This window comes from Corvus hawaiiensis, chromosome 2, assembly GCF_020740725.1.
Source record: "Corvus hawaiiensis isolate bCorHaw1 chromosome 2, bCorHaw1.pri.cur, whole genome shotgun sequence".
Classification (NCBI taxonomy): Eukaryota; Metazoa; Chordata; class Aves; order Passeriformes; family Corvidae; genus Corvus; species Corvus hawaiiensis.
In genome coordinates this window covers 44,720,961-44,748,843 of record NC_063214.1, presented here as the reverse complement: position 1 = coordinate 44,748,843, position 27,883 = coordinate 44,720,961, and the positions used below count along the sequence as shown (strand labels likewise).

At 38.4% G+C, this 27,883-nt stretch overlaps 1 protein-coding gene across 4 annotated transcripts; it reads left to right on the top strand.

Annotated features, from left to right (window-relative positions):
* The first annotated feature begins 153 nt into the window (after positions 1-153).
* On the top strand, positions 154-13,533 carry DCUN1D5 (defective in cullin neddylation 1 domain containing 5). Of its 4 annotated transcripts, XM_048294653.1 has the most exons (9): positions 154-543; positions 1,001-1,042; positions 3,147-3,229; positions 5,767-5,837; positions 6,259-6,350; positions 11,195-11,303; positions 11,398-11,502; positions 12,341-12,443; positions 13,188-13,533. In XM_048294653.1, exons 1-9 carry the CDS (start codon positions 464-466, stop codon positions 13,241-13,243), a joined length of 741 nt encoding a protein of 246 aa, XP_048150610.1. In that variant the 5' UTR covers positions 154-463; the 3' UTR covers positions 13,244-13,533. The 4 variants fall into 4 exon arrangements, with proteins under 4 accessions (XP_048150610.1, XP_048150611.1, XP_048150613.1 ...); XM_048294654.1 differs by lacking the exon at positions 1,001-1,042 and having other exon boundaries at positions 156-543; XM_048294656.1 differs by lacking the exons at positions 154-543; positions 1,001-1,042 and adding an exon at positions 1,061-1,224.
* The last annotated feature ends 14,350 nt before the right edge of the window (positions 13,534-27,883 follow it).

Here is a 27,883-nt window from a genome sequence, read left to right as displayed (position 1 = left end):
TGCGAACGCCGAGCTCTAACCAGCACCCCGACCCCCGCCAGCGCACGCGGCCCCGCGCGGCTCCCCCTCCGGCCGGGAAACGCGCGCGGCAGCCCCGCCCTCCCGGGGGCGGGCCCGGTGCGGCCCCGCCCCGGCGGCGCTACCACTTCCTGCCCGGCTCCGTCTGTGTCCGGGTCGTTCTCGCCGTTCCCTCCGCAGCCGATACCGCCCGCGCTCGCTCCCGCCCCCGACGCGACGCCCGCTTCTGGGAACGGGGCGGCGGCGGCGGCGTCTGCCCGCGGCGAGTGGGGGGCGGCAGCGCCCGGTGGGGCTGGGGAGGAGCAGCAGGAGCAGGGCGGAACGGGGTCTCCTCTCGTCTCCTCAACGCCGGTCTCGGGAGGCGGCGGCGGCCAGGGGAAGCCAGCCCGGGGGGGCCTCGGCTGCGGGCCCCGACATCGGGGCGGCCCCGCCCCGAGGCAGGACGATGCCGGTGAAGAAGAAGAGGAAGTCCTCGGGGGTGGCGGCGGCGGACGACACCGGCCTCAAGAAATGTAAACTCGGCAGGTACCGTCTCGCGGGGCGGCGGCCGGTGCCGGCGGTCACGTCCCGGGCGAGCGGCCGCGGGGCCGGGCCGCTCCTCCGCGGGCCCCGGGCTGCGGCCGCCGTGGGGCTTCCCGGGGCGGCGGGCGGGGTGAGGCCGTGCGCGGCCCGGCGGGCCCCGGCAGGGCCTCGGCCGTGCCGGGGGGCACGTCCCGGTGCAGGCGCGGGGCTCGCCGCGCCGGCCGCAGCGGCGGCGTGCGGCGTGCTCACGCCTCGGGGAGAAACGCCACGGAACGGCTCCCATTCCCGACTGGCTTTGCCTCTGGCTGTACTTCTAGGGCCAATTCTGGCATTTGTCCCCATATTCGTTCTATCTCCCTGGGGTAGGCGGCTCTCGTCACTTTAAGGTTGCGAGTACTCAGAGTGTCGGTGCTAAATCGTCCTTTCCTCTTTTTTTTTTTTTCCTTTTTTTTTTTTGCAGTGAATTGGAAGGATTGGTCAGCACACTGGAAAACAAGAGCAGGAAAGGTTTCTCTAATAAATACAGGAGTCTGAAGCATGTTGTTCATTAACTACTGTAAAAAGACCACTTTATGCCGTGATACCCAAAAGTTGCTATTAGAATGATGAGCCGTTAGTGCGGTGCAGCAGGAGCTTACAGTGTGGCTTCCCTGAAGTAACTGCCTGCTTCATCTATTAGACCCTGTTAAGTATGCCAGTAAAGCAGTAGTTACTACTAACGTCCTGAGGACATGAGGGCACAAAGGACTTGCAAAATCAACACTACGGGAATGGCTATTGCAAGAAATTGTGGTGTATGGCCTTTCTCATAGGCTGGCCAAGCTTGAGTTTAGAAGTACCCGGGCTCTTATTTTGTTATGACTGTTCATTCTGGGTAACTATTCCAGAGCTCACTTTCTGTGGTCATTGATGACCTTTTAGTTTCAGTCAGTTTATTCATTGCCTACAAATAACTGTTCTTGTGCCAGCATTATCCTCTATACAACTCTACTCCTTCGTGGTTCTCCCTCAAAGAATATTTGGAGGGAACACTTCTGTTTTCTCACACTTTATTTTGTATACTTAAAAAAGCTAAATTGTTCTGGTTTGTAATACCAACTTTCAGTTTCCTTGCTCATCTTAGCTCTTGTTTGCATGTGTTCGGTTTCAGTTTGTCTTTCTGGGACATTGTTAACCGAAATTTTATGATCTTAATTTTCTTTTACTCAAAAAAAGTGTTTTAAAAAAAGTAGCTCAAGGAAAAAAAAAAAGAAAAAAACCTAGATTCTACAGGGAGCTAGTTGCTGGGCGAAAACTATGATGTAAGTGAGAGTTTGTGCTAGGTGATCAGAAAATGTTAGATACACAAGCATTTTTGGCATTATGTTCTTATGCAGCAATTTATTGGTAATATTCTTTAGTAAAATCAGTGATTACAAGTAGATCTATGTCAATCTAGGGTGAAACCAATAAGCAGTAGCATACCGTATGACTGCCTCTTTCTGGTGACTTGTGTTCCTAATGCCGGTTGGATGGATGGATGAATGTTTGTAGGACACCTTTAATTCTAGCTTTCAGTACAGAAGGCTTCATCTTGGAGTGTTGCATTCTTTTCCAGTGAATCTAAAAACGATGCATGGGAGATAAAGTTGTTCACCCCTCTCAGAACTCTTCTTCTCCTGCTTGACATTTTAATTTTAAAATTGCAATGTGGGAGCTGCATAATTTTAAATCCTATTATATGATTAGCTCTCACCTCATTGTTAGAAATAATCTTAGCTTGTTCTAAAAGTCTGTAATTTGTGTTTGAAAGGAGGATGCATTGGAAAGGTGCTGCAATGCCTTACTGACTAAAGATGCCTTTGTGTGGTTGGTGTTTTTACTGGAAGAAATTCTATGCATTCTTTTAATGAATGATGAATTAGGAAATTCACTTCCTAGGCAAACTGGGTTGTGTGTTACATAATGAAGACAATGATCTGGGGAAGCTGTGTGTGCTGAGCAGCTTCAGTCTTACCACAGATTGCACATTACTGTTCTGGTATATATACCAAATATCTATAGAAGTTGCAGATTCTTAGTTATACATATAATGTAAACAAATTGACCAAGTTTTTTTCCCAAATGAACTATAAATAGCCTGACTTTTAAATATGTCAAACTCTGCAGCTCCTGTTGACCTTAATGGGATCTGTGCATACTCAGCACTCTTGAAGATCATGCTGCTTATTAGAGACCTAACTTTAAATGCCTGAATGTATAAATATAAGTAGATAATAAGGCATTTGAATTACTGAGGAGTGATAATTTGGCCATCTGTGTGGGGTTGGGTTTTTTTTTTGATTAATATCTACAAGATAACAGTACTTCTGCATTTCAGAAAAAGTAATAGTTGCAATAAATTGAGCTATGAGATAGTTGTAATCTAAAGGTAGTTTTATGTTCCAACAAGAGTTGGGGATGACAGACAGTTGCCCTTTATGAAATGCAGCATAACTGTAGATGTATATTGACCTAGTGAAACAATTTAAATAGATGATTAATAAATATGTTTTAATTTTTCCCGGTTTTCACATGTGCCATTAAAATAACACTGTTCGTCCCCGTGTTTCTATTTGCTATTGCAGATCACAACCATCTGGTAAAGTAATAAGTGGAGAGGAACATTTTTCAAGCAAAAAGTGCCTGGCTTGGTTTTATGAATATGCAGGTAATATGCAATGGATTAATGTTTAAAACTATATGGTTTTGCTTTAAATAAAGCAATACATCAAATACTACTTGCATTTTTCTTTTTTTGATGTTGATGTAGACATAAAAATATGTCCATATTTCCCTCCTTATAGCATGCACTTGTATTAGTATAGCTTTTACTATTATTTTCTTGATATTTATTCTTTTTGACTTATTTTTCCTTACTCTATGCTTTATAACTTTAAAGTGAAAGAACAGATGTTGAGCAGTACACTTGAACCAGGATATACTGAGTGATTCTACTTCTTGCTTTGAAATTGTCAAGTAGAAATCAGGACATTGAGAGTGAATTCAGATTGATGTGTATGTATCTAACTGCGTCTTTTTTTGTAATCATTATGGAAGGCTAATGACATAGGCCGTGATTTAAGCTTCTTGGGTTTCTATTTTACAAAACAAAATAATAGAGGTTTATACTGTTTTTCCATTTGAGAATTTGTACTAACATTTTTGATATTCTAAATAACAAATGTCTCATTCCAAAAATATTTGAAGTAGCCTCTTTCAAATAACTCAGGATTGCCATTGAATAGCTGCTTTCAGTGAATATGCAGTGTATTTTGCAGAATTTATTACACTATTACTGCTATGTATTAACCAAGTATATGGCTTCCAAACTCAGGATTTCTAAATTGTTATTGCTTTCTTGTCTACTCACTACTTAATAGTCTATCATAACTGGTTGGTGATTAAAACTCATTAGTGGCTAGTTCTTAGGGTGGAGTGAGCTGCTGATTTATCTGCTAGCTATTGGTTTGAGTATATTTATCAGGACTGATATTTTCCTTGCAGTCTTTTCACAGCAATAAACTCCTCTTGTTTATAGTAATCTGCTTTTTACTTCAGGTTTGAGGCATACTCTTTTGGAGTAGAGTCTTTTCTAGGGAAATAATAATTCAAAGTTAATTTTCTTGTGATAAATATGTTTGCACATACTTCAGACTTAATGTCTGTAAATTTTGTCTTTGTTGTTGAGTCAAGAATTGAATGTAGGAGGTTATACTTCGTTGGTTAACCAGTAATCAAAAAATGCCACATTTCCAGCATGAGATAGAATTCCAGTTAAATTATACACAACAGGAGATAGAATATTTCCATTGGAAGATAAAACTATACACACACATATATATATATGTGTGTGTGTATGATTTCTGGACCAGAAACACTGATTCAAGCTTTTACTTGTCATTGCCGGTGAACCCTTGCATGTGTTTATCTTCATAACTTGTTGGGGTTTTTTAACAGTTTCTATCTGACACTGTTTGACCTTGCTTACCTAGCCAAAATGTCCTTTGCAATATTTTTCAAGAGGTAGGGGTTCATGACCTTAAATGTCAGTTGCATTTTATTTTCCAGTAAAAGTAGCCATTCTCAGTAGTTTTTATTGACAATGTTCCTATCTCACAGTGAGTAGTTACTCAAAGCACATTATCCAAACTCTTAAAGAGGCTTCTGCTTACACTAGCAGCAGATACAGTGGAGATAGGTATCATCAAGGACTCTCTGCCTATTATAAGTAGCAAAACTTGCCAAAAAGTTGTAAAATGGCATGTTGTTTTGGAAGACAAAACCTTTGCCTTTTACGTGAGTTCATCCTCACTGAATGTTAATGTAATGATCCAAGACACATCAAAATACTGTGTTGACAAGCCTTTTTAATAATATTTGGCTGCCCAGTAGGAGTAATTTTTGGAACTTAGTCAAAATAACTGAAACCGGAGAGGGATTAGAGGAACAAAACGCCATAGCGTGTGTCCGTATGCACTCTTTAAATGCACTATTTTGCTGCATTTTAGAGACTTTTTTTGTGTTAAAATGGAGAAATTACAGCTTGACACTAGCTGTTGTGGTCCTAATCAAGCTGTTTTCATTGCAGTCCTAAAGCTTTTTCTGGTTTGTATATGGCTAACATGCTCAGCATTTCTTCAATTTATTGTTACCACTTTGTTTATATTACTCAGCTCATAAAACTAATCTTACGTTATTTGCAGATTCACCCTCTTCTGTGTTAGTGTAAACCCGTAACGTTAGCACCATCAAAAGAATAATATCTGTAATAGTAGCTCAGACAGAATTAGATTTTTTTTTTTTATTGTTGATAAAATAGTTTTTCGAAGAACATTATTCATAAAGTAACTTCAGCAGAGAGTAATGGTACCCAAATTTTCTTAAAACAATTGACTGCCACAGTTACTGGAGTTGAGCTGCATCAATAGGAAGCTCACCGGAGTCTTTTGAAAATTCGGATACAAAACTAAAATGGCTTGTCTGCTATCATAGGAAGGCAGTGCACAGCACAAACATTCTGGTGTAGCACATAAGTGTCTACACAATTGTACTTGATAGAATAGTTCTAGCTTAAAAGCTATTTAATTGTGTAATTCAGTGTTTTTAGAAATACCTTGTGTGCAGTATAGCCTAATTATTGTGCATCACCGTTGTGAGCAGTGAACGTTACTTAGATTTCAATCTGGTGTGGTTTTTGCGTTGAAGGTCCTGATGAAGTTGTAGGCCCTGAAGGAATGGAAAAATTCTGTGAAGACATCGGTGTTGAACCTGAAAATGTAAGTTTCTTTCCTAGTGTTAATAACACCTAAGAGGAAATTAGATAAGGTTAAGTTCTGTGTAACACTCTTAACTCCACTAAGCAAAGAGTTTGTCATCTTCCTGCATGTAGGAGCTGCTCTAAGATACTTCAGCTGAATACATCAATTATATTTGGCTGGTGTGTGAGGTTTTTTGGGTGGGTTTTATTATAGTAATACTTCATTTTCAGAAATTGAAATTAAGGAGAAAATTGCATGTAGCTGAATTATTTAATGATAACAAATATGAAGTGCAAGCATGTACCACAATTGCTAGAATGTTTGTATGCTTAAGAGTTTTATTCTTGGACATTAGTAAATCAGCCTTTTCTTACATACTGACTCCTTTTCCTCCCCTTGTTTTTCGCTTTTTTTTTTTTTTTTTTTTTGCTTCCCCTAGATTATTATGTTAGTTTTAGCCTGGAAACTAGAGGCTGAAAGCATGGGATTTTTTACCAAGGAAGAATGGTTAAAAGGAATGACCTCGTTACAGTAAGAGTGTTTTTACGTATCTAATAGAATGTTCTAATTTTTTGGTTGTACCTATAGCTTAACTACTCCTGCTTTATTTTTTGTATGTTGGAAGTAAGACACAAAAAAGCTTGCTTTTAGGTCTGGTCTTGGTCCACAACTGCAAAATTAATCTGATGAGTTCACTCAAAGGATTAAGTTATTGTCTAAACCTAGTTAAGTCAGGTTTTGGTGGCTTCCTTTTCTTGCGAAAATATGTTAAAATATCATTGTAGTTAGCAGACATAAATAAGTAGATGTGGAGATGCACATAAGCATATTTCAGCACTGATATTCTGGAAAGATTTTACTGATTTCTGAGCTTTATAGATGAGAACTGCATGGATAATAGTTTTGGCTATTAGTATTATTTATTAGATGCATTCTTGCTCTTTCTGTTTGTATTTGAATTTTTGGTGGGTTAATACCCTTCCTAAAGAGATCGTATCTTACATTGAAGTAATCAGCTTTTTGTGAGGCTTAGTTCAGTTGTTACTTTTTGTTTGTTCTTTGTGTAACCACTTACATATGGTACCTTAGTGTTTTAAGGGTGTCTTGTTATAACACTGCATTCAATATTAAAAATAGGGAGCTACTATTGCAGCTAGAGCACAGTAGGAAAGTGAGGTTGATTTTGCCCTGTCAGTTGTAGATTGGTTTGGGAAATTGTATCAGGCAGATACCCTCCAGTTACTCTAAACTATGGAGTAAGTGACTCTGGACTGACTCTCTTAACTCTTAATTGATGAGGCTTCTGATAGATGCCTTGATTATTTTGTAACTATAACCGGAAATTAAGTTAAGAGCTGGAATGATTAAATTGACTGAAATTCAGGATGACAGAGATTAAATTCTGGGTGCATGATTTTTCAGATGCGGTGAATGGGTATTGGTTGCTTATCTGAAGTACTTCGTTTTTATGCCCAAATAGAAGCTTTCAAGAGTTAGCCAATCTCACAGAATGCAAGCCCAAAGATGTATGAAATCAGGCACCTGTTCAGAGCCTATGTTTTAGATTTTGTTTCTAATAATTTGCTGTGACTGGAAGTCTTGTGGTTCTTTTCAGAACAGAGCTGGTCGTGCTGTAGTCTAATTGTGTTTAAGACTGAAAATGGAGTGCTGCTGTGTGTTTTTATAGAAACAGACTTGTGATGAGAGCGCTTGCCTAACCCTAAAGCAGTAAACCTGTATGTTTTGCTTCCCCTGTTGTTCTCTGATAAGCTGGCTATAGGCTAAGCAGCTGGATGAAGCAAAGACACTCACATAACACAACTCAAGATCCATTGGCTAAAAGATACGTGTGGGTTTTGGCTGGGTGTGAGTGAACAGCTCTGTGGCGCTTAGTTGCCAGCTGCTGTTAAACCATGATGAAAGAGAATATAAACCTGTAGACTTGTGCTGTTGTTGCTTACTAGGAACGGAGGATCATATTATGGGATTCCATCTGGAATGGGGTAATCTAGTTTCTCTTGAAAGGTTTGACAGAAGTTTGAAAGAAAAGGATTTTACACTTCAAATGATAAAATATTACTACATGCTTGCACAGCTTTTTTCTTTTTTCCATTTTAAGTTTCACATGAAGAAATGAGATTGAAATGCATTAAAAGCCCAGAGTGTATTCTAGTCAGAGTTACATTATAGAATCCATATTTCAAAATACACGAAATGTCACACAAGGTAATGGCATGAGCAGGGTTGGGTGGAATTCAGCTCCATGGTAAGATACCTAAATGTTTGGTTTATATGCAAGAGCTGGATTTCTTAAACTCAACTGCAATCTTTGGTGATCTAGTCAGCATAGTGGAGCCTAGGAAGGTATCCAGTTTGCCCTAAGACCTAATGACTGGTCACCTGAATTGCTGTTAGATGTTGCTTGGCTAGTCCTGTATGAATGGTAACACCTGAATCTTAGGACATCTGTATGTAATCTACAGTTAGATGGCAGCATTTGGGTGCCTGAATCTTGAAGTGACATTCTCTCTGCATGTTGTTTTGTAATACACTGGCGAAGTTTGTTGTTTAGAGGTGAGAAAAATAAGTGCATGGTAAGGTAGATGCTGTCAAAATTAAGGTGAATTGAGCCCTAACTAGCCTCTTATGAGACCTAAGCAACTTGGGCTGTGAGGTTTCCAGTATGTTGTGTAGGTAGGGTGAATTCTGCCACATATATATGTGTGTGTGCATATACATATGTATGCAAGCTCTCCTCATAGCAGAGAGAATCAAGTACCTCTGCTAGGCAGTTTATTTCAGCTGCTTTAAATACCTCCTTAGGATGAAATATATATACTAACATTAAATACTTTTGGTTTAATGTTTGTATACATCTTACTGATTTTTCTTTCTGGTAAAAGACAAGCATATGTGAATAACTATAGAATATAAAACATTGGAATGTCTGAGTAGGAGTTAATGAATCATCTCTCTGTCCACGTTAGCTATGCCTCAAATAATCTCTCTACCTCAGTAGAAATTAAAATACATCTGCTTTGTGGTGCTAATTTAAATTTTGTTAAAAACGTGACATAGGGATGAGAAGAGAGTGTAGTAAGCTAATGTCTAATTTTGTTGATCTTAGGTAACATTATTTAATGCTATCTTTCAGTAAAGACAGTTTGAGAAATCCCATCTTTTTCTAGTGTCTGTACAGGAGTTTAGTGTTAATTCACTTGTGCTAATTAGAAGGTTGTTCTGGTTGTTAGGAAGATTATTCTAAGTATGGGTGACCTCAGTCATCTATTTTATGGTGCAGCCACACAAGCAGCCGTATCTCTGTAAAAGAGGAGTTTGACAACTCCATGCCTCCTTTTGGGAAGAAGGTCAGTGGCTAGGTAGAGAAATGCCCTAAATGACTTTAACAGAGACGTGTCCCTGTATCAGGATCCAGAGGGTGGTGTTTGTCTGAGCATGATCCGTTTCGCTGTTTGGTTATAAATGCACTGACAATAAATTGCTTGGGAGTCTTGACACTTAATAACTGCACATGTTCATATCAACTTTTTCAAAATATTTAATTGTGCATTAAAATACACATAGCCAGTAGTATAGTAGACAATAACTGGCATTTTACTTCGCACTTAAATTTATGATTATTTGACTGATTTTAATGAAGTAGCTTGTAAGAAATTTAAGCATACTGAAACTTGTGTTTACCCATGGTATGGTGAATAATCTCTATCAAATTATTTTTAACAAAATATGTGGTAAACTCACTATAAATAGCTTATATATGTCACTAGTACACTAAAAACTTGAGCATTTAGGTAGATGTTAAATAGGTAGATTTGTCCTCAAATGTGTAGAACATTCTGTTGGAAGTATGAAGGTTGGAACATAGGAGAGATATGAATATAAAATGAGATGCCTTTCAAGCATAGCATAATGCTGTTTTAACAGTTAAATAGTAGAATTCAGACCAGTTAGATGGCTGAAGACAAAAAAAGTAATTTTATCTTTAGTTAAATTTACCAAAGCTCTTTTGGCAAGAGTTCTTTTCAATTTATTGTGTGATTTATTGCAGAATATATTAGTTCTGTCATCTGAATATGTAGCCTAATTAGCTAATAGTTTTATTTATTTAGCACCAATGTTGGCTAGGAGTCAGTGCTGCTTTAGGTAGATGCTGCCAGAGACAAGAAGTAATAAAAGGCTGATTCAGTTGGGATTGCTACATTTCTCTTGTCGCAGTCTGGGAGGGACAGACTTACAGACAGCTGTGCACACAGGCTGGGAGATCTGAGGAACAGGAAGTATCAGCTGTGGCAGGTACAGCATCAAAGCACAGCATCTCAGCAACCTGCTGCAGTACCCCCGAAGGGCCCTTGCTGGGGCCTGTGTGACAAGTCCATGTGGAGCTGTTAGAGGTGCATGTGTATTCTCTGAGAGGCAGGCTGCCAAAAGGGGGACACGTGACCAAAGGAAATATTTATGTACATCTGCATTTCTGAAAGTATGCTTCATGAAGGATAGAAGGCAAGGTAGATTATTTAATTCATTTGGTTTTGATCTTGGCAGCTTTTTTATAAGAATAAAATGTCATGTTATAATTGTTCTATTGAGTGAGTATTTTCTGGAGGATTAGCAAGGTTAAATTGCGTTCTCCTTTGCCATTGTTGGTGAATCTAACCCATTTTCTATTTGGAAACAAAATTCCTTGCTGAGTAAAGTACAAGGAGATCTTTCTGCCAAAGGATTATTTTTGCTGAAGCTTTATCCTGTTGACTAGCAGACCTGTACATTCTCATACAGCCTTTGATTTTTCAGTTGAATAGGTAGTGACTAATTCAGGTGATTAAGGTTTTTTCAGAGCTTGCATTTATCAGTCATAAAACATGAGCAGACTAGTATGTTTTGCAGAGTGCCTGCTCAATCCTGGCATTTGTAAACTCTCACTTAAAAGCTACATGTTTAGGGTTTGCATTTTCCCGTTATTTCCAGCTGGATTTCACCCTTTAATACACCCCTTTAGAAAATGTTTTCTTCAAATGTTCATAGTGATTGAAAGATAAGATACTGCTGGGTATGAATACAGATTGTAGAGTATGGAATAAAAAGGCTGTTATTTGAGATGTGAAGCATACACTTTGTATTATTGTTGCTGATATATTTAAAACAAAAAACTTGCTTACAGAAGCCAGCATTCATCATTTCAGTAAACTGCAAATGTGTTGAGCATGTTCAATATTAAATCAGTTTTGTAGTATTACTCCTGTGTATCTGATGATTGCATTTTGGTGATTTTAGTTTTTTATGTTTGCTGGCATTTTTTTCATTGCCTAAATGTTGTGTTTTGAACTTCTAATGTTTGGGTTTTTTTTTATTTTAAGGTGTGACTGTACAGAAAAATTACAGAGTAAATTTGACTTCTTACGGTCACAGTTGAATGACATTTCATCCTTTAAGAATATCTACAGATACGCCTTTGATTTTGCAAGGGTAAGACTGCTGAAATGTTAGGAAAGTTCTCACTTCTATTTATTCAAAAAGCTTGTGGTTGATTGGTTTCTGTGCTTTCTTTATTCAACCTTAGGAAAAAGACCAGCGAAGTCTTGATATTGATACTGCAAAGTCCATGTTAGCTCTTCTGCTTGGAAGAACTTGGCCACTGTTTTCAGTATTTTATCAATATCTGGAGGTACAAGTTTCCTTGACTTTGTGAATGATGACATAGTGGTTGGACTGTTCTGTGAGAATATTGTGTTTGTTTTACTCAAGAATGTATCTGTATTACTCCTCTTCGCTTGCTCAATGTGCTTATGAAACAGTGATGTTCTTGCATGCATCACACCCCCTTCCTCCATGTGCCCCACCCCCTTCTTGTATCAAAGGCAACTAAACTTCCATTTTAATTATACTGTAAAAATAAATTTAAAAGTAAGTAGTAGAGCCCCACCAGTGTCTTCAGCTGTGTCTGTACTGCATTTCACGTTCGCTTTTTGCAGATAGTGTGTAGGTACCTTGATCTCTGTCTCTGGAAGACTTTGGTCAGCTCAGCTACAAGTGACTGATTAAAGTGAATGTGTGTAGGTTGTGGAACACATTAGGCTTGAGACTATTCCCTGGCTTCAAAACAGTACTAACACTGCAAAGTAGATGTCCTTATGATCATAATGTTTTGTACCCTGGAGAAAAGAAGATTTTTTTTTTTAACAGTTCATTCTGGAAATATATCTGAGTTAGATATGCCCCGCTTCAGGGCAGGGCAAAGACACGCCAGTTCCCAGAGCTTAGCATGGTGACTTACTGATTTCCAGGTATTTTGATTCTGCTCTGACCTTTGAAGAAATCATTTTATGTAGTTTCATAACTATGAAATATGTTTGTGTGTAGTATTTTTAAAAATGGAAAATCAAGTAAATAATAGCCATTGTTACCTATTAAATTGTTTGTTAGGAGCTAATTGAAGATAAAATGAGATGCAGCAGTACCAAATGCAACTTGACATTTTAATATTTTGAAATTACTTTTCCTAGCAATCGAAGTATAGAGTTATGAACAAGGATCAGTGGTACAATGTACTAGAGTTCAGCAGGACTGTCCATGCAGATCTTAGCAACTATGATGAAGATGGTGCATGTAAGTATTCTTAATGTTTTGCTTATTCAAATATTAGCAGAGAATTTTAAGCATAAAACAAGTTTCTGTAACAGAAACAATACTGTAAGGTGTAAAATTGTTCTTCTCCAAAAATATATAGAAAACAGCCCTGATAACCATTCATCTTCAAACTGTAGATACTAATTGTTGTTAATTGTATGTTAGGGGTATAGTATGTCAGTAGTATGATGGTGTTCTTGAGCCAGCTTGTATTCAGTGAGGATCTAGTGAAGGTGCTTGCTGCATGAAACTGTAGACTTGCAAGTAGAATTATAAACAGCAAACTCTCATTTTGTTCTAGTATGTAACAGACTGTAGCTTAACAATTTTTACCCTGCTGGTATTTGGGGCTGAACTCTCCACCAGTCATGCTATGACTGAATTACCTAAGTCCCGTTTTCATCCATGTTCTAATTATTCACAATTTTGAAAACTTTAGGAACAAGGAATTGGTTGTGCTGATTTACAATATAAGATTATTTTTATGCTTTCCATTCAGTTTGCTCCACCTGTCAGATATCAGGAACACTTTTTTCCATAATTCCATGTAGTGTTTTTTGTGCACTTTTTGTCATCCTTGGATTGGAATGATCATACTGATCTATGAGTATTTTACCATAGGATTGAAATGGATGTTTCCTAGACCAGTAGTTTTAACCTCGTACTTTGAGAGATGTTTGAAAGACATTGACAAATGTAAATCCAAGTTTTGTCCATTTGCAGGGCCTGTACTTCTGGATGAGTTTGTTGAATGGCAGAAAGTTCGTCAAGCATCATAGCAAGAATTCAAAAGAAAATGCAAAAATTTTTTTTGGTGCCCGCCTGTACACAAAGTAATGAGAAAAAGAAAGGATTGCATTTTCATTCATAAGAAAGACTTTACAGTAATTTTTTTTTTCCTTTTTTAAGGAGACTTTCTTGTTACATGTGATATGGGCATTGAACCACACCTCTTCTGAGACTGAAAGTTGGAGTTCTTGTTTTGAGTCTTATGTTTATAGCATTTATTTCAGAACAATAAAGATTCAGATTTGTGACAAAGGCCTAAAAGTGAAGGATGTCCCTTGAATGTGAGTGTGGTGTCTATTTTTAAAACCAAATCTGTAAGATTATCTTTCTCAGAAGTGCCCTTTGCTTGAATTTTTGAAGACCTTAAAAATGCTTAATTGGCGCTGTTGCTTGCTGTTGGTATGATTGTCTTGTGTGGCAAATGTTAGAGTGACTGATTTTGGAAGCCCTGGGTGGGAGTGTGCTCATTTGGGTAGTAAGTATTGGTCATGGGTTGTGCCACAGTTTTCAGCTCCTTGTGGAGATAAAGGCCTTAAACTCCTACTATTGTTTTTTATTTCTTTGTTTATTCCCCACCCAGTGGCATGGCATTTAATGGCAGCCCCTTTCAAAGCAGGAGGGTGTAGAGCAAATGGCTCTATGTGCAGGATGGCTGAAAGCTTGTTGCCTGTACTTCAGATGCTGAACACAGATACTCTTTGGTACAGCAAGGCAGCTTCAGATTTTTACTGCTATTTAGACTTTTTGGATTGCTTTGTATAAAAGTGCGATTTATATTTTAAAAGGGAAAGCTGGGAAGACTTGTTTCAAGCTTTGCTTCTTATGTGTTTTATACTGGAGGCACTCATGACATGACTTTTTTTTCTCCCTGGATGGTTTTCATAATGTAAGTCAAGAAGCAGCTATTTAATCACCTACCTTTGACCAAGTAACAGGCTTTTTCTAACAGGATATTAATTGTCACCCTGTTACTCTGTGTTTTGAGTCTAATAACTACTGCCCTTTTAGGCATTCAGTATTCATGGCAACCTTTAAATACAGTAGAAGTTTCTCACTCTACTTTCCTGCCCAGGAGACCCAATGCCACCCTTGAGAAGGAAAGGGATTTTAATCAGTAAATGTGAAAAACCAAACCAGAATGAGAGAATGAAGCATTTGCAACTTCTACTTTATTATATAAAGTGTATAATGCAGGCTGTGATAATGCCAGGAGTCTCAGTCAGTGATCAAGGCCTCAGTGTGCCAAATATTTCAACAGGTGAAATAAGAATAGACAACATAAACTAGGCATGACTTGAAGATCTTTGCCTCAGGGAAATTACTTCTGTTTTGCACATCCCTTAGCCAGGCTAACAAGCATTTTTCCTGTCTGTATTAAGGAAAGCTGTATTCCCAAGATGGTAATTTTTTTTTTTTTTTAAGAAGGGCAGGAAAAAAAAAGAAAAGGTGTGAGGATAAATAAGTGGTACCAACTAGTGGTGTGTGCCTGTGCTCTTGTCCTACTACCGAGGACCACACTTGCAGCTTACTTCCAGATCTGCTTGCTGTGGGCTGCCGGAAGCAGTGCAGTGGTGGGCCATGGGCTGTTCCGCAAGTCACCTTGAATTCACCCAAGTTAAAAAAGCACTGGAGAAAAAAAAAACAGTCATTGCGATACTTGGAAGATCACTGCTTGTACAATGACTAGTGTCTGTGTGCACGTAAACAGATGCACTACAGCTGCTCTAGATATTTTTTCACCTGTTTTACGGGAAGTACCTAATTTTAGACGTTGTGTAAGCTGTGGCATTTCTCTTCAATACATTACAAGTTGTCCATTTGCATTGCTGATAATTCTGATTTCACTCATCACAGAGTGCCTTTCATTTGGAAATTGCCCTACCCCACAGGAAAGTTTGTGCCAGAATGAGATTAATTTCAAGAGTCCTAAGACCTACTGGTACAGTAAGGTCCTAAGATGCACAGATAAACATGCACCACGTAACTGATGTCAAGGGATGTACTGCTGTATACTGTAACTCTTCAGGGATGCTGATTCTGAAATGACTTTAAAATTCACTACAATGACTCTCCTTGCATACTGTATTTAGTCCTCACTGAGGTGTTCTCTTTCCAAAAGTTTTGAAATACTGGTCAGAAGAGAATCTTTTATAGCTTGATTTTAAAAAATCCTTGGTTTTAGGTAACTGCAAACTGTTGTGAATTCAAACCATTTGGTCCTAGAGGATGGTATTAGAGTGTAAGAGTAGGAGTGATGCACCTACCAATCATGAGGTGGTCAAGTACTTGCCATTAAGGTGTAAGACACTATGTGATGTACCATTTGTATCTCTGTTAAGGTTTTATCAGTATTCCTATAATAAATCCATGTTTCAGGGATTTACAATGTGGCTGTGTGTGTGATTGAAAATTATCAGTTACTGTAAAACTTTGACTGGGGATGAATGTATTTAAACTGGTTAAAATAGTTTTTCAAATTTGAATAAAATAGAATTTTAAGTTATGGGTTTTTTGCTCAAAACTGCAATCAGGTGTATTGTTTCAATGTGAATTAATGGCTTGTGCAGTTTCATTGTGAACTGATCATATTTATTAGCTATGTTTTATTACATCATCTTACAGCTTATTGTGGATAGGTGCCAATAGCTGTTAACTTAGTTTTGTTTCAGTTTTTTAATTTTGTGCGTGTCCACATGTGAAAACTTGAGTTCTGCTAAATGTGTGCTTTAGTCTTTAAACTTTAGTTTTTGTTTTGCTGAGGTGCATTTCAGTCTATTAAATTTTTTTTTTAAAGTTATACCTTATCTTTCAGTGTTCTAAGATGAAAGTTCACAGGTGAAATATGCTTCCAGAATGACAATTGAAGGTGAAATGTCTTCCAAAATTAAATCATAGGGGTGTCTATCTTAATGCTATAAATTTCACATTAATCTCACTTTCATGTCTTGGCATTAATTCTTCCTAACATAGTTAATTACTTCTCGTTTTCTTAGACAAATAACAGTTTTCAGTTTAAAATCTGAAAACATCCACCTATTCATAGAAAAAGCCATGCTGGTTGATAGAATGTTGTATTTCTCCTGTGTAGAAATGTGATCCTGAATTAAATGGTTGTGTGAGTTTGCCTGTGTCTTTAACTGTATATGTAGTTTTGATCCAATTTATCTTTACTGTTTAAATTAGCTTCTTAAATTCCTCTTAGATTCTTTACTAATGGATGTAATTTCACATTTCTATATAGCAGACTTCGCATTCAACTTATGAGATTACCACGGACATCAGCCTGATACTGTCTTGAGTAGCCCTAATGAGGGCCCTGTGGTCTCTGTGGCCTTTGTTCAGTTGTTTTTGGGGTTTTTTTTTTGTATCTGTCAAAAGCTTTGAGCTGATACATTGATGCTGACTGCACAAAAATTCCAAAAGGGACCATAAGTGTAATGCTTCTGATGTTTTGTTCATTTTTTGAGCTAGTGAACAGTTCTTTCAATGCACTATGTACAAACTTGTACAGGTTTAGCTTTGTTAAGTATGACGAATAAAATGGTATGTAATAGGGCAGAAAACTTTTTTGTCATGCTGCCTCTTAGTTTTTCCTTTTGTGTTTCTGTGTATGTGTAATTGTTCTTAAAATTGCTGAGAACTTAATTCTGGCAAGATGGATCAGTCTAATTGTTAAGTTAACCTTATTGAAGAATTTCTTTGCTTCTGTGTGTAGATTTAGGAAATAGAACTTTATCTCAACTGGGAGTAACAGCAAACACTATTCTTGATTATATCCCATGTTACTAGGTGCTGATAGGACATCATAATCTTGGAAATTAACCATCATTAATTATTCACTGAATGAACACTGTTCCAACAACCCATTGCAATGCATGTGAATGAAGAGAGAATGAGCTTTTCTGTCTTCCCCAGCCGCCTCCCTTCACTCTCCCCCAGCGTGTCTGTTTTTAGGAAAGGACTTGGTATTTCCTAATGTACTCTTCCATAGGGTCTTTCAGAGCCCATAACAGAAAGGATCAAAGACAGCGTCCTATCATATGTTTGAGTTAATGATACTGTTTTCCTTGCAGATGCCTCTTGTTCCACTCTTGAGACTTCCTAGTTGAGGTCTGATGCCAAACCTACCTCAGGACAGTCTTCCCTCAGTGTCTCTCAGACCTAAGGCAATGCCTGTTTGTTGTCTCCATGGTTCTGCTTTTATCTTGTTTTTGATAATGAAGTTCCTGATGCCCTCCTGAGCCAGTAGGAGTCTAGTGGTATATGCACAGCAGGCATCTCATATCTACGAGAGGTGGCCAGAGTTTTGTTACTTTATTACTCTTCTGTATTGTCATTCTTCCTGTATTTCTTTCTGTCTCTGTGAGAAAGAGCACTGAATTGATAGGTAGGTGCATTAAAGCCTGAACATGCACTGCAAGATTATGTAGCCGGTGTTATCTTAATTTTCATTTTAGTTTTAAGCCACTGCCAGGTGAGTCACCACCAGATTCTCAGCATCATCTGGATTCTAAACTTTAATCTTGTTCCTGTTTTTGTTCTAGTTAATCAGAGTATGACGCACTCTGCATATTTGGATCTCCTTAGCTTTTTCCCCTGAATAGTGACCATATTAACAGTGACAGAAGATGTAAGTTACTGAATTTGTTTTATAGGCCTTAGAGTGGACAGATCTTTGTCTTAACAAGCCAAATACTAGTTCTTTAATCCAAGTTGGTTCCAGTGGATTTCTGCTGAATGACTCATAAAGTAGTAAGTTATGAAAATGTAATGGTTGTGTCCTGTTTCTCTAGAAACTGCATATTGATAAAGATGCTTTAAACACATAAAATTCTTTAGCTTCATAAATTAAACTTCCTCCCTAATTATGACCATTAAAAACAAAATCACTCTATGTTTCAGGGGTTTGTCCATGTATGTATTTTTGTCAGCTTAGTAGTGAATTAGTGCTGATTATAAAATAAAGGTATTTTTGGTTGATTGCAATTCTAGCTAATATGCAGCTTAATTTATTCCTTACTGTTTCCAGAATTACTTTGTTTACTTTCACTATTCATTTTATGGTAGTAAATTAAAGGGATAGAACATAGAAATGCTAGCTAGCTAATTTTTTTTCTGATAATAGCACTGAGGGGAGTCTTTTTTATTCTTTTAAATACTAGGATATTTCAGAAAGGTTTATTGTGCCTATTATGGTAATTATCATAAAGTGAAATGGTAGATGTGGCATCTAGCCTCCTAACTACCATAGGCTTAATGTGAAATTATTTTAGGATTCAAAATCAATTAACTATAAATTAGTTTTTCTAATGAAAAAGGAAATAGTATCTATGTAATGTCTCTCAATAATTAAAACTTACAAAGAAATATGATTAACAGTAATATATTTCATCCTCATCTAACTGCTCAACATACGTCAATTTGAACATAGACAAAATGTTAGTCAAGACACATCTAAAATAAATCATTATTAATCCATAAGAAATGTAACGGCTTTAATTTTTTTCAGATTACAACAGTTATATAAAAAATAGGCTCTCTGCATGCCTGACAATTGCATTGAAATGATGCTTTGTGTAGTAGTTATATTGGTTCTATCTACGAAACAAAGAAAGTGGTTTATTCCCTCATGCATATTAGGGTGGTTTTGCATCGGGACTGAGTAGCAATACAAAGCAAAGGCCAGTGCTGGAGCTCCAGGGACTGGGCATGGGTCATGACACAGTGCTTCTGCCAAGATGGAAAATGGAAATATTGATGGCGCATTCAGGAAAGAATAGGAAATATATCTCAAAATAAAATACAGTCATATCCTACCATTTTCCCCTGTATTTCTATGGTTGTTGGTTTAACCAGGGGTATGCTCTCTCCTTGTTTCAGACTTGTAGCCTCTATGCATGCACACACATTTTATATATAAAAATATATAGATGTTTCCCATCTAGTGTTCTGTGTGGTGGAAACTACCAGAAGGATTTTGAAGCTGAAAGGAGAATTAGAAAGGAGGTTCTGTTCTGCTCAGCTTTCTTAAATCATATGTACTTCTCTGGGGCTGTGGAAGTGGCTGGCACCTTTCTGTCCTATGTAAATCTACCCTTGATGGTGTTTTTTCTGCATTTGAGTGGTTTTGTCCTAGGAGCCAGTTTAAAGGTCTGGCAGTGAAATGCTGTTCCCTTCCTGAATTTTCAGTAAGCTGATTCCAGACCCAGTGACTGACTTTTTATGGTTTGGGGTTGGTTTGTTGGGGGTTTGTTGGGTTGGTATGGTGATTACTGGCTTAGAGAAAGAATATTCTAATGTGGAAAAATGTCTTTGTAGAATTGAAGATGCCAGTGTTCATGGGAAGACAGTAATTATTACTGACACTTGAGTGAATTACCAGGATATTTACGTGCCAAGGCCTACCCTTTGCCAATGTTTCTGACTTTTCTTTATTTCTAATCTGTTCATGGGGCTGTGATTTTAGGTCGTGTATTAAATCACATGAGGATGTTGCTGTGCCTGTGCTGTACAACCGAGTCTATGCTGTAATGAAGTTCATTACAATGTGTAATTCTTAAATGCAAAGCTTATGGCTTTAATGATGTAGTGTAATACAGGTTGTGGGTCTTCACATCATTTTGCAACATAGTGAGTATGCTGCTTTGCTCAATGGAAAAACACTGATTTCTGAAGTCATGGGGAAGCATCTGCAGTGTTAGGAGCTGTTTGAAGCAGTGAATAAGCTTCAGAACAGAGTTTAATTTGAGGTTTTATTTTTTGAATCTCATTTTATTTTCCTAAAGGGCAGCTGGTTATCAGGGAACACGTTCATAGTCCTTGTTTAATAACAGAGTATTATTTTTCTATCAGTTTGGGAGTTTGTGGGACAGCTAGTGTACTAACACGTAAGGCTTCAATTTCGTTGTTCTGGGTACTGTGTTAATAAAACTTTTGTTCCAAACTAATGATACTACTGTCCTACTGACACTGTGCTTCTGCTTTGCATAGTGCTTGTCTTTTAACTAGACTGTCTCTGCAATCAAAATATTACATATTTTTTCCATTTAAGTACATCATCTATAGTTGCTCAGTATTCCTTAAAAACATCATTAAACAAAGAACTTGTGTTCTGGTATTGATGGTAACAAACGCCAGAGAGAAAAATCACCTCATTCCCATTTCTTGCTTAGTTTGTTTATTGAATGTTTTTGCTTTTTTTAACTCAACAGATTTTATGTGTATTAGTATAGTTGACTTCACCAATGGTTATTCCAATCAAGTTGTACAATTATTTTGGTTAAGTAAATAAAGGAAGTAAATAAGAGACACAGTTCTCCAAACATTTTAAGATTTCATCTTTACGGAAATTAGATTCCTGTTGATTGACAAGACATTTATTTTATGCCCTTCTCTCTTAGATTTTCATATGTATTTTAAGATGAATTTTCTGCTGTCCCTGAAATAGTGCAGTCATTAGTGCACACTAATTGCTAAGCTTTTGCTGCTGAGCAGCACCAGGTGGAAGACAGGAAGAGCTGACTTATAGGTTGGATTGCAGGCCAGGTCTGTGTCCATCACTTGGGCTGCAGTTTGAAACATGTGTGAGGTTGGTGGTATTTCTTTTTGTTCTGTGGGAGTAAGAAATAAAGATTGCCACTACATTGTGCCACATCTGCACAGAGTTAGAAATAGGGCACAGTAAGGCACAGGGAAATCAAGGGAAGTTTCCGTCAGTTTCTGAGATAACTTTGTTTGCATAAAGCAGTATGCCTGCCTAAAGCTATCTGGTCTGAATTTTCAGGTTTTGGATGTTTGTTACTCAGATGCTTAACATGCTACACAGAGGGCCTGCTTTTAAGATTTGAATATCCAAAAATGTCACTTTTCTTTTGCAACAGTGTAACTCCTTATATTGTTCTAGTGGCTGCTAGGAAGAGGAATCCATTTAATACCTGGATGTTTCCATTAACAGAGTCCACAGGAGACAAGACCAGTGAGCTCCTGTTGAAACTTCCATGAGTTTCATGCCTTCAGCATGAAATTAAAGGACTCTGATTCAGTTGTATGGCTGGAATTGGTGCTGCACGTGTATCTACTGTTCTGTGGCCCTCCTCACCATTCAACTTCATTTTATCTAAGCATGGAGGGGTAATTTTGGCTAGGAATTTATATTTATTGGCTTACCTTTTCAACAAGCAGAGCAGAGCTTTCCATCTTACATGCTGGCAAGTACATCTTGCCCCCCGAATGGTATGTGCTTACTGTTGTTACTATGCATTGTTTATTGATAAAAACATTGCCAGTGTTTGATGTTTAGGGCCAAACTCTAGTGAATTAGCAGTATGCTAAAAAAGTAAATTTACGATTTTATACAAACACAGCACAAGTTTGGAGACAAAGTAGAAATTAACACCCACAACCAAGAAATCTGTCCCTCCCTAACCTGCTTCCTTTCTCTGTAATGTGTATCTTTGCAGTATATGAATGGAAAAATCCTGAAGAAAAATTTCACAATAGTTAATTATTTGATAAGAAACTTAGGCTTAGAGGTAAGAGTTTTATTTTAGTTATCATTTTACTGAATACTTTGGAAAATAATGGAGTTGGAAGCTAAGCTTCATGAAGTGCAGTGAATTAAGGATACAATATTGCAGGGTATAGAATCAATAAGTTTTGTGAACATCTTGGAGAAGTCATGCTTTTATAGTTTTAATTGTTGTTTTCTTCCTAGTTTCAGTAAAAGACAATAGAGGATCCATGGTCATTCAAGGAAATATTTAAATTTGACTGTTACTATCGACTATCAAAGTTAAATGTTTCTGTTTCATCAAAATTACACCTTCTATCTAACTTTTTTTGGTCTTTCTCTGCATAAAGAATCCAATGGGAAAAAAAGTAGTACAAAGCAAGAAGTAGTGGTTTCTCACTTAGGTAACATGACTAAACCTAATTGTGAAAATCTGCTAGATACAGTCAAGCAAAGTTCTCGGATGCAAGAGATTGAGACCAGAGGGAGTAGGAATAATTCTGTATTTGAAAGAGTATTTGTACTAGTTTGAAAACAAACCAATGGGAGGCACTAAGCCAGAATAACAATTTAATGGAAATTAAAGAGAAGGGGGAAAAAAAAAGGTAAAAGAAAACACTGTCAAACTGACAGAGTCAAGGTACAACCTGACACCCTGTTAGGCAGGGTGGTGGTAGCAGTCTGGTAGAAATGGTGGCTGCAGTCCTCTGAAGCAGTGATCCTGTAGTAAAACAGTCTGCTCTTCCTCAGGAAGTCCAGTGGTGGCTGTGGAGCTCCTGTCCTCTGGAAATCCAGTGGGAAGCCCGTGTCTCTGGTGTTCAGCCTCAGATTATATCCACGATGGGATGCTTGGTTCCTCCCTCTGGGCGGAGCATCTCACAATGGGGTAGCGAGTCATGAGGCCAAGTGTTGATTAGGCTCATTAACAGGAGATAGTCCGGAGGGAGTTATCTCTGAGTCAGGCAGCAGGACAATGATGGGCCATTAACAGAAAGATAGTCTGGGGGGAGGAGGCAAGGAAACACTGCCCCACCTGATTTCAACGGCTGATGGGGATGGTAATAGAATACACTGCAACCCAGGACAGTATTGAAACTGTTGGTTTCTGGCTAGAGCAAGTTAAAAAAAAATCCCACCAAAAAATTTGAACTCAGACTCTGTGTTATAAATGTATTGCAATATTTCAGGCTTTCCGCAGTGGCACTGACTTCGAACAGTCATCTCAAAAAAATTTGTTTTAAAATGAAATTAATTAGATTTAATAGAACTATGTTGCCTTATCCAATGGGTCTTTATTATTGGTGCCATCAGTGCAGCCCAGTGTTGTGACCAAAACAGAAATAAACACCTCCTTACTATCTATTTTTGGCTTCAAGGAAAATGGGCCATATTTTGGAATACTGAAATAAAACGGGTTGTTTTCAGTTTTAACACAGAGAGAGGATTTGGAGCTTTTAACAGTGCAGCTTAGCAAGTTGACTTTTAGGTAAATATAACCAGGGAAGAATCAGTGAACGCTCATCTGTTGACACAAGCATGAGCATTTAACAAACATCTTGCATATGCTGCAGTGCAACAGCACAATTTGCTTTTCTTAAAGGCTGGGGTTTTTTTAAATTGAGATTGATTTCATTAACAATTAAATCCACACCTAAATTTTGGTCCACAGAATCTTGTAATGGTACCAGAGCTTATCAGTCTTCAGGGCTATCTCCTTGCAAAATATATGCTAGAAAATGAGCAAAGAGTAATGAGAGTCCTGCTACACACTCCAAGAAGCTACTATCAGAGACTTATCAGTAGGACTAAAGACTTTAAAATACTGTTTTCAAATGAGACCTGGAAAGGCTATCATTAGGCTATCATAGAGATACACCAGTGAGCACAGATAAAGGAATACGCTTGGGGCAATATTATTAAAGTCCACTTGTAAATGTGTTAATGCAATACATTAGCACAACCAGCTGTGCAACTAATGTGAGAAAATGTAGAGGCTGAGAGAGGCTCTGCAGAGTGAGGTTACTGTGGAGAAAAGGAAGCTTTGCACATAAGTGTTAGCCTGTACACACACAGAATCCTTAAAAAAAAAAAAAAAAGGGGAAGAAATACTGGTTTATGATATTTACAGTGATGTGATTTTAATACCTGTTTCTAGCTTTTTAAATATATTCATTGATGTTATTATCATGTCCTATAGAACTTCAGGTAGTGGATGGAGGTGGGGTTGCAGAGTGCTGTGGTAATGGAAAAGCAATATAGTTTCCCCATATCCCTGAATTGGACCCTGAAACTCTCTGTGCATCTGTAAATGAAGCTTCTTGTTTCTTCCAATAGTCATTGGTGTGCAAGGTGTGTTGGGGAGGTCGTGAGAACACCAATCTCTCAGTGGCCACTTCCATCTGGGGTGAGATTCACAGAGGGTATCTAGATCCTGCTAAGGCTTCAGGCAGACCTTGGGCACCTACAGGCAATATCTAACCATAGAGGTGACTATAGCTCTAATGGCCCCAGGCTTCTTTCTACTGCTTCCACAGGTGTCCAAATACCTGCTGATGGGTGTCCCCAGAACTGCTGCATTTGACATATTGGAGTCAGTAGATGCCTAGGTCACATCTAATCCCAGAGCCAGTTCAGGGGGTTGGCAGCTATTTTGTTTCTGGCAGAACAGGCGAGGCATCCCAGAATATATGTAATTGTTTGAGCCACTCAGAAACAACAGTCACAAACAGAGATAACAGTCTTCCTTTTGTCCAGTAGCCCAGTAAGCTTTCAAGGCTTTCAGGAAAATTCAGGTAAATGTTATAAACTTAAATATTCATTTTAGTAGGGCTTGGATTTCTGATGAGTGCACTCTCTGCCAAGGGGAGTTTAGGCACACTCTAAGTTTTCTCTCCAACTTCTCTTAATATCACTTTTTGCTCTGACTTGTAAGTCCTATTCAATGGAAGAAATAAGGTTTACAACTGAACATATTCAGCATAATCTGTCAGTTGATTAAACAGGTTAGTTCATCAGTCTTTTGGAAGCTAGAGCAGATGGGTCACAAGCCAGGTCCTGTAGGAGATGGCATCACTAGCTGTCCTGCAACTAAAACAGAGCAGGGAATGTGGATCAGCTCTGTACAGAAGAGTGAGCTTCTAAAACTCCTTGTAGATCTCATCCAGTCCATCTCAGTTTAATGGTCTTCATTAAACAAATGCCCAAGGCTTGCAGAAATTCAGAAGGTGTAATTAAAATGGAATTAACACATTAAAGGAACTGTCACGGATACAAGAATGAATTGAGAGGCTAGGCCACCAGGGAGAGAGACATGATGGTTTTAACAGCCGTAAAAAGCGTGTGCTCAAACACATTTCTGTTCATCGTTTTTGTATTGTCTCTTGCATTTTTGCTCTATTTTAAGAGACATACAGACCTAGAAAATCTTTTAAGAACTTTTACCTTTTTTTTTTTTTCTCTATGGTTTGTAGAAAATTAGAACAGAACAAAAGTAGGTGCAATTACTTCATGTGAAGAATCACATCTACTCAGCCTACTTCTGCTATTCAGATTAGCCTATTCTGGCTAGGTTGTGTTTGTTGTGTTTCTTAACACTGCTGCACAATGAATGTTGCTGAAGTGTGAATTTTACTTGCTACCTATGTAGGACAAATTGTTAAATGCTCATATGGCTTGATCTGATATCTATAAAAAGAGCTGATTTCAAAGAAAATCCTAACTTTGCTTTGCTTCTCCATATATATTTTGAAAAATCTAAGGACCAGTTCACTTGTGAAGTTTCCAAATGAATAGAAATGTCAAATAGTTTCTCCTGAAAAATAATGGTAGTTCCTATATCTCATGCAGATTTCTCTTTCTAAAGTAACATTATCAGGAAGCTCCTTACTTTTCTGTTCAGGAGGTGAGTTCTTTTATTGTTAAAGGGACCACACTGAACACAGACCAGGTTGATCAGCATTCCTGCAGAGACTGTTTGGGCCAGCATTATTGTTCCAGCTATGGGATAAAGAGAGGCTATGAAAGTGTTAGTTCTTGAGGTCTCTGACATGTTCTCAAGGAATTTTTCTCCCTCTGTTTCTACATCTTTTTGTTCCTGTGGAAGTCATATTCATAACCTCATCTGAAGTGGACTTGATGACAGATCATAAAAGTTATCAGTTGTCTATTAGATTTTAAGTAAGCAATGCAGTCCCTTTTAAAACTTATATCTCATACAGAGATGCTTGCTAACAACTTAAATGTTTCATGTTTTTCTCAGCCTTGACATGTCACTGATGTACCTCATCAGTCTTTGTTTTAACTAAGTATTACATAATGGGAAGTGTTGTTTATAATGTATCAGCCTTGTGATAGGCAAGCGCAAAAAACTCAGAAGGCTGTGATTCTCCAAAACTGGGAAATTTTGGAGGAAAACTCCTGCAACAAGTGCTGTAAAATGTATATCTGTACAAGTGCTGTAATATGTGTATGTGCTCTACTGATTTTCTAATCTGTATTCTTTATTACTTCATATGCACATCTTCTGTAAGAATGACACTTTTCTATTACCTGTTCTGTAAATTGACCACTGATTCAGAAGTCACTGAATAATATTATATGGCCCAAGCAACATATAATGTGGCCCAACCACATTAGTCCCACCCTGTCTTAGAAAACCCTGTGTCTATGAATGCAGTTGTACTGTGGGTTTGACCTGCTTTGGTGCTGTACAATTTTATTAATATTCTTGGGGTAGCTGCCGATTTTTTCACTTGAGTGAAAAAGTGGGCGTTGTCTGTATACAACTTGGTTACAATAGTGTTACTTTAAGAAAGCTGAGTTACACGTATTGATTTGCTATCTACCACGCTGTGCTTTGTTATTCAGTATTATCCCCTCCTGGTTTATAAATCAGTCAGGGGGTTCTTGTTGTTTTAAGAATTACTATAGTTGCAAGTCTAAACAAATATAGAAATATTTTATATCCGTTTGTTGGTTTAATCCAAAGTACAAAGTTGATTCATAACACTCTGTACTACCAAAGTTTTGGCCTTAGCAATTCTGCTCTCGCCTATTGTTTTCCACTAAGTGTCTGTGCCTCTTTTCTGTCCCAGCTTTTTTCTGCTCTTCCATCTCTTTTAATCAAGAGAGCTGAGATCCAGGTAACTTCATCTATCCATGGTATGTGCCCATTTTCTGTGTTAAAACTTTGTATGAATCACAGAGTTATGGAATATGCTGAATTGGAAGGGACCCTCAGGATGATTAAGTCCAATACCTGACCTTGAGCAGGCCTCCCCAAGAATCACACTGTGTGCCTGAGAGCGTTGTCCAAGCTGGAACTCTTTCATTGAGCCCAGAGAATCCAGATGGCAGTGATGAGTTAGTAAACCTGTACAATTCCAGAACTTTATGGAATCATAAATATCGCCATACCTCATTTATGCTACTGGGGAACACTGAAACTGTATGGGCCTTTGCTAAATCTTTGCTGCTGGAAACCTATGAACTTCATGCCTTTCTTTTTTTCTTTTTTTTCATGATTTCCTCATTTGTGCATGTCATTTGCTTCCGTGAGTGAGATAAATACATTTTAAGGACAGGAGCAACCAAAATTAACTTACCTGGTTTTAACCTCTGGGTAACACTGCGACAGATCTTTGCCTCGTAATTCCAGCTCTGGAGGAAGATGCTCTTTTAGCTGGTTCCCCGTGAGCAGGATCTGTCGCTGAAGAGATGCTGTGCGTTGGAGCAGCACCGAAGTGCTGCGGAGGTTCCCAGCGCAGCGTGTTTTGTTGTAAAAGCCGCACGATGACAGCGGAGCGCCGCGAGGGGGGGCCGTGTCCCCAGCGATGGCGGTGCCTGCTGCCATCGGCGCTCCAGCTCAGGACACGGGACAGCGGGAGCGGAACCGGCCTTGGCGGCATCCTCCGTGCGGGACAGGCACCGCTGCCACACCGAGAGGGGACACTGCCTTGTCTCGTTTCGGCGCGCGGAACTCAGCGGCTTGTGAAAGCATCTCATGCTGATAAGGCTCCTCAGATAAGCCAGCTCTGGGGTTTCTTCGAGCTACTCAAAGATATGGACAAGGGGAATCTCTGGATCGTTTTTGCTGTTCCGAGTGTAAAGCCTTGCATGAAAG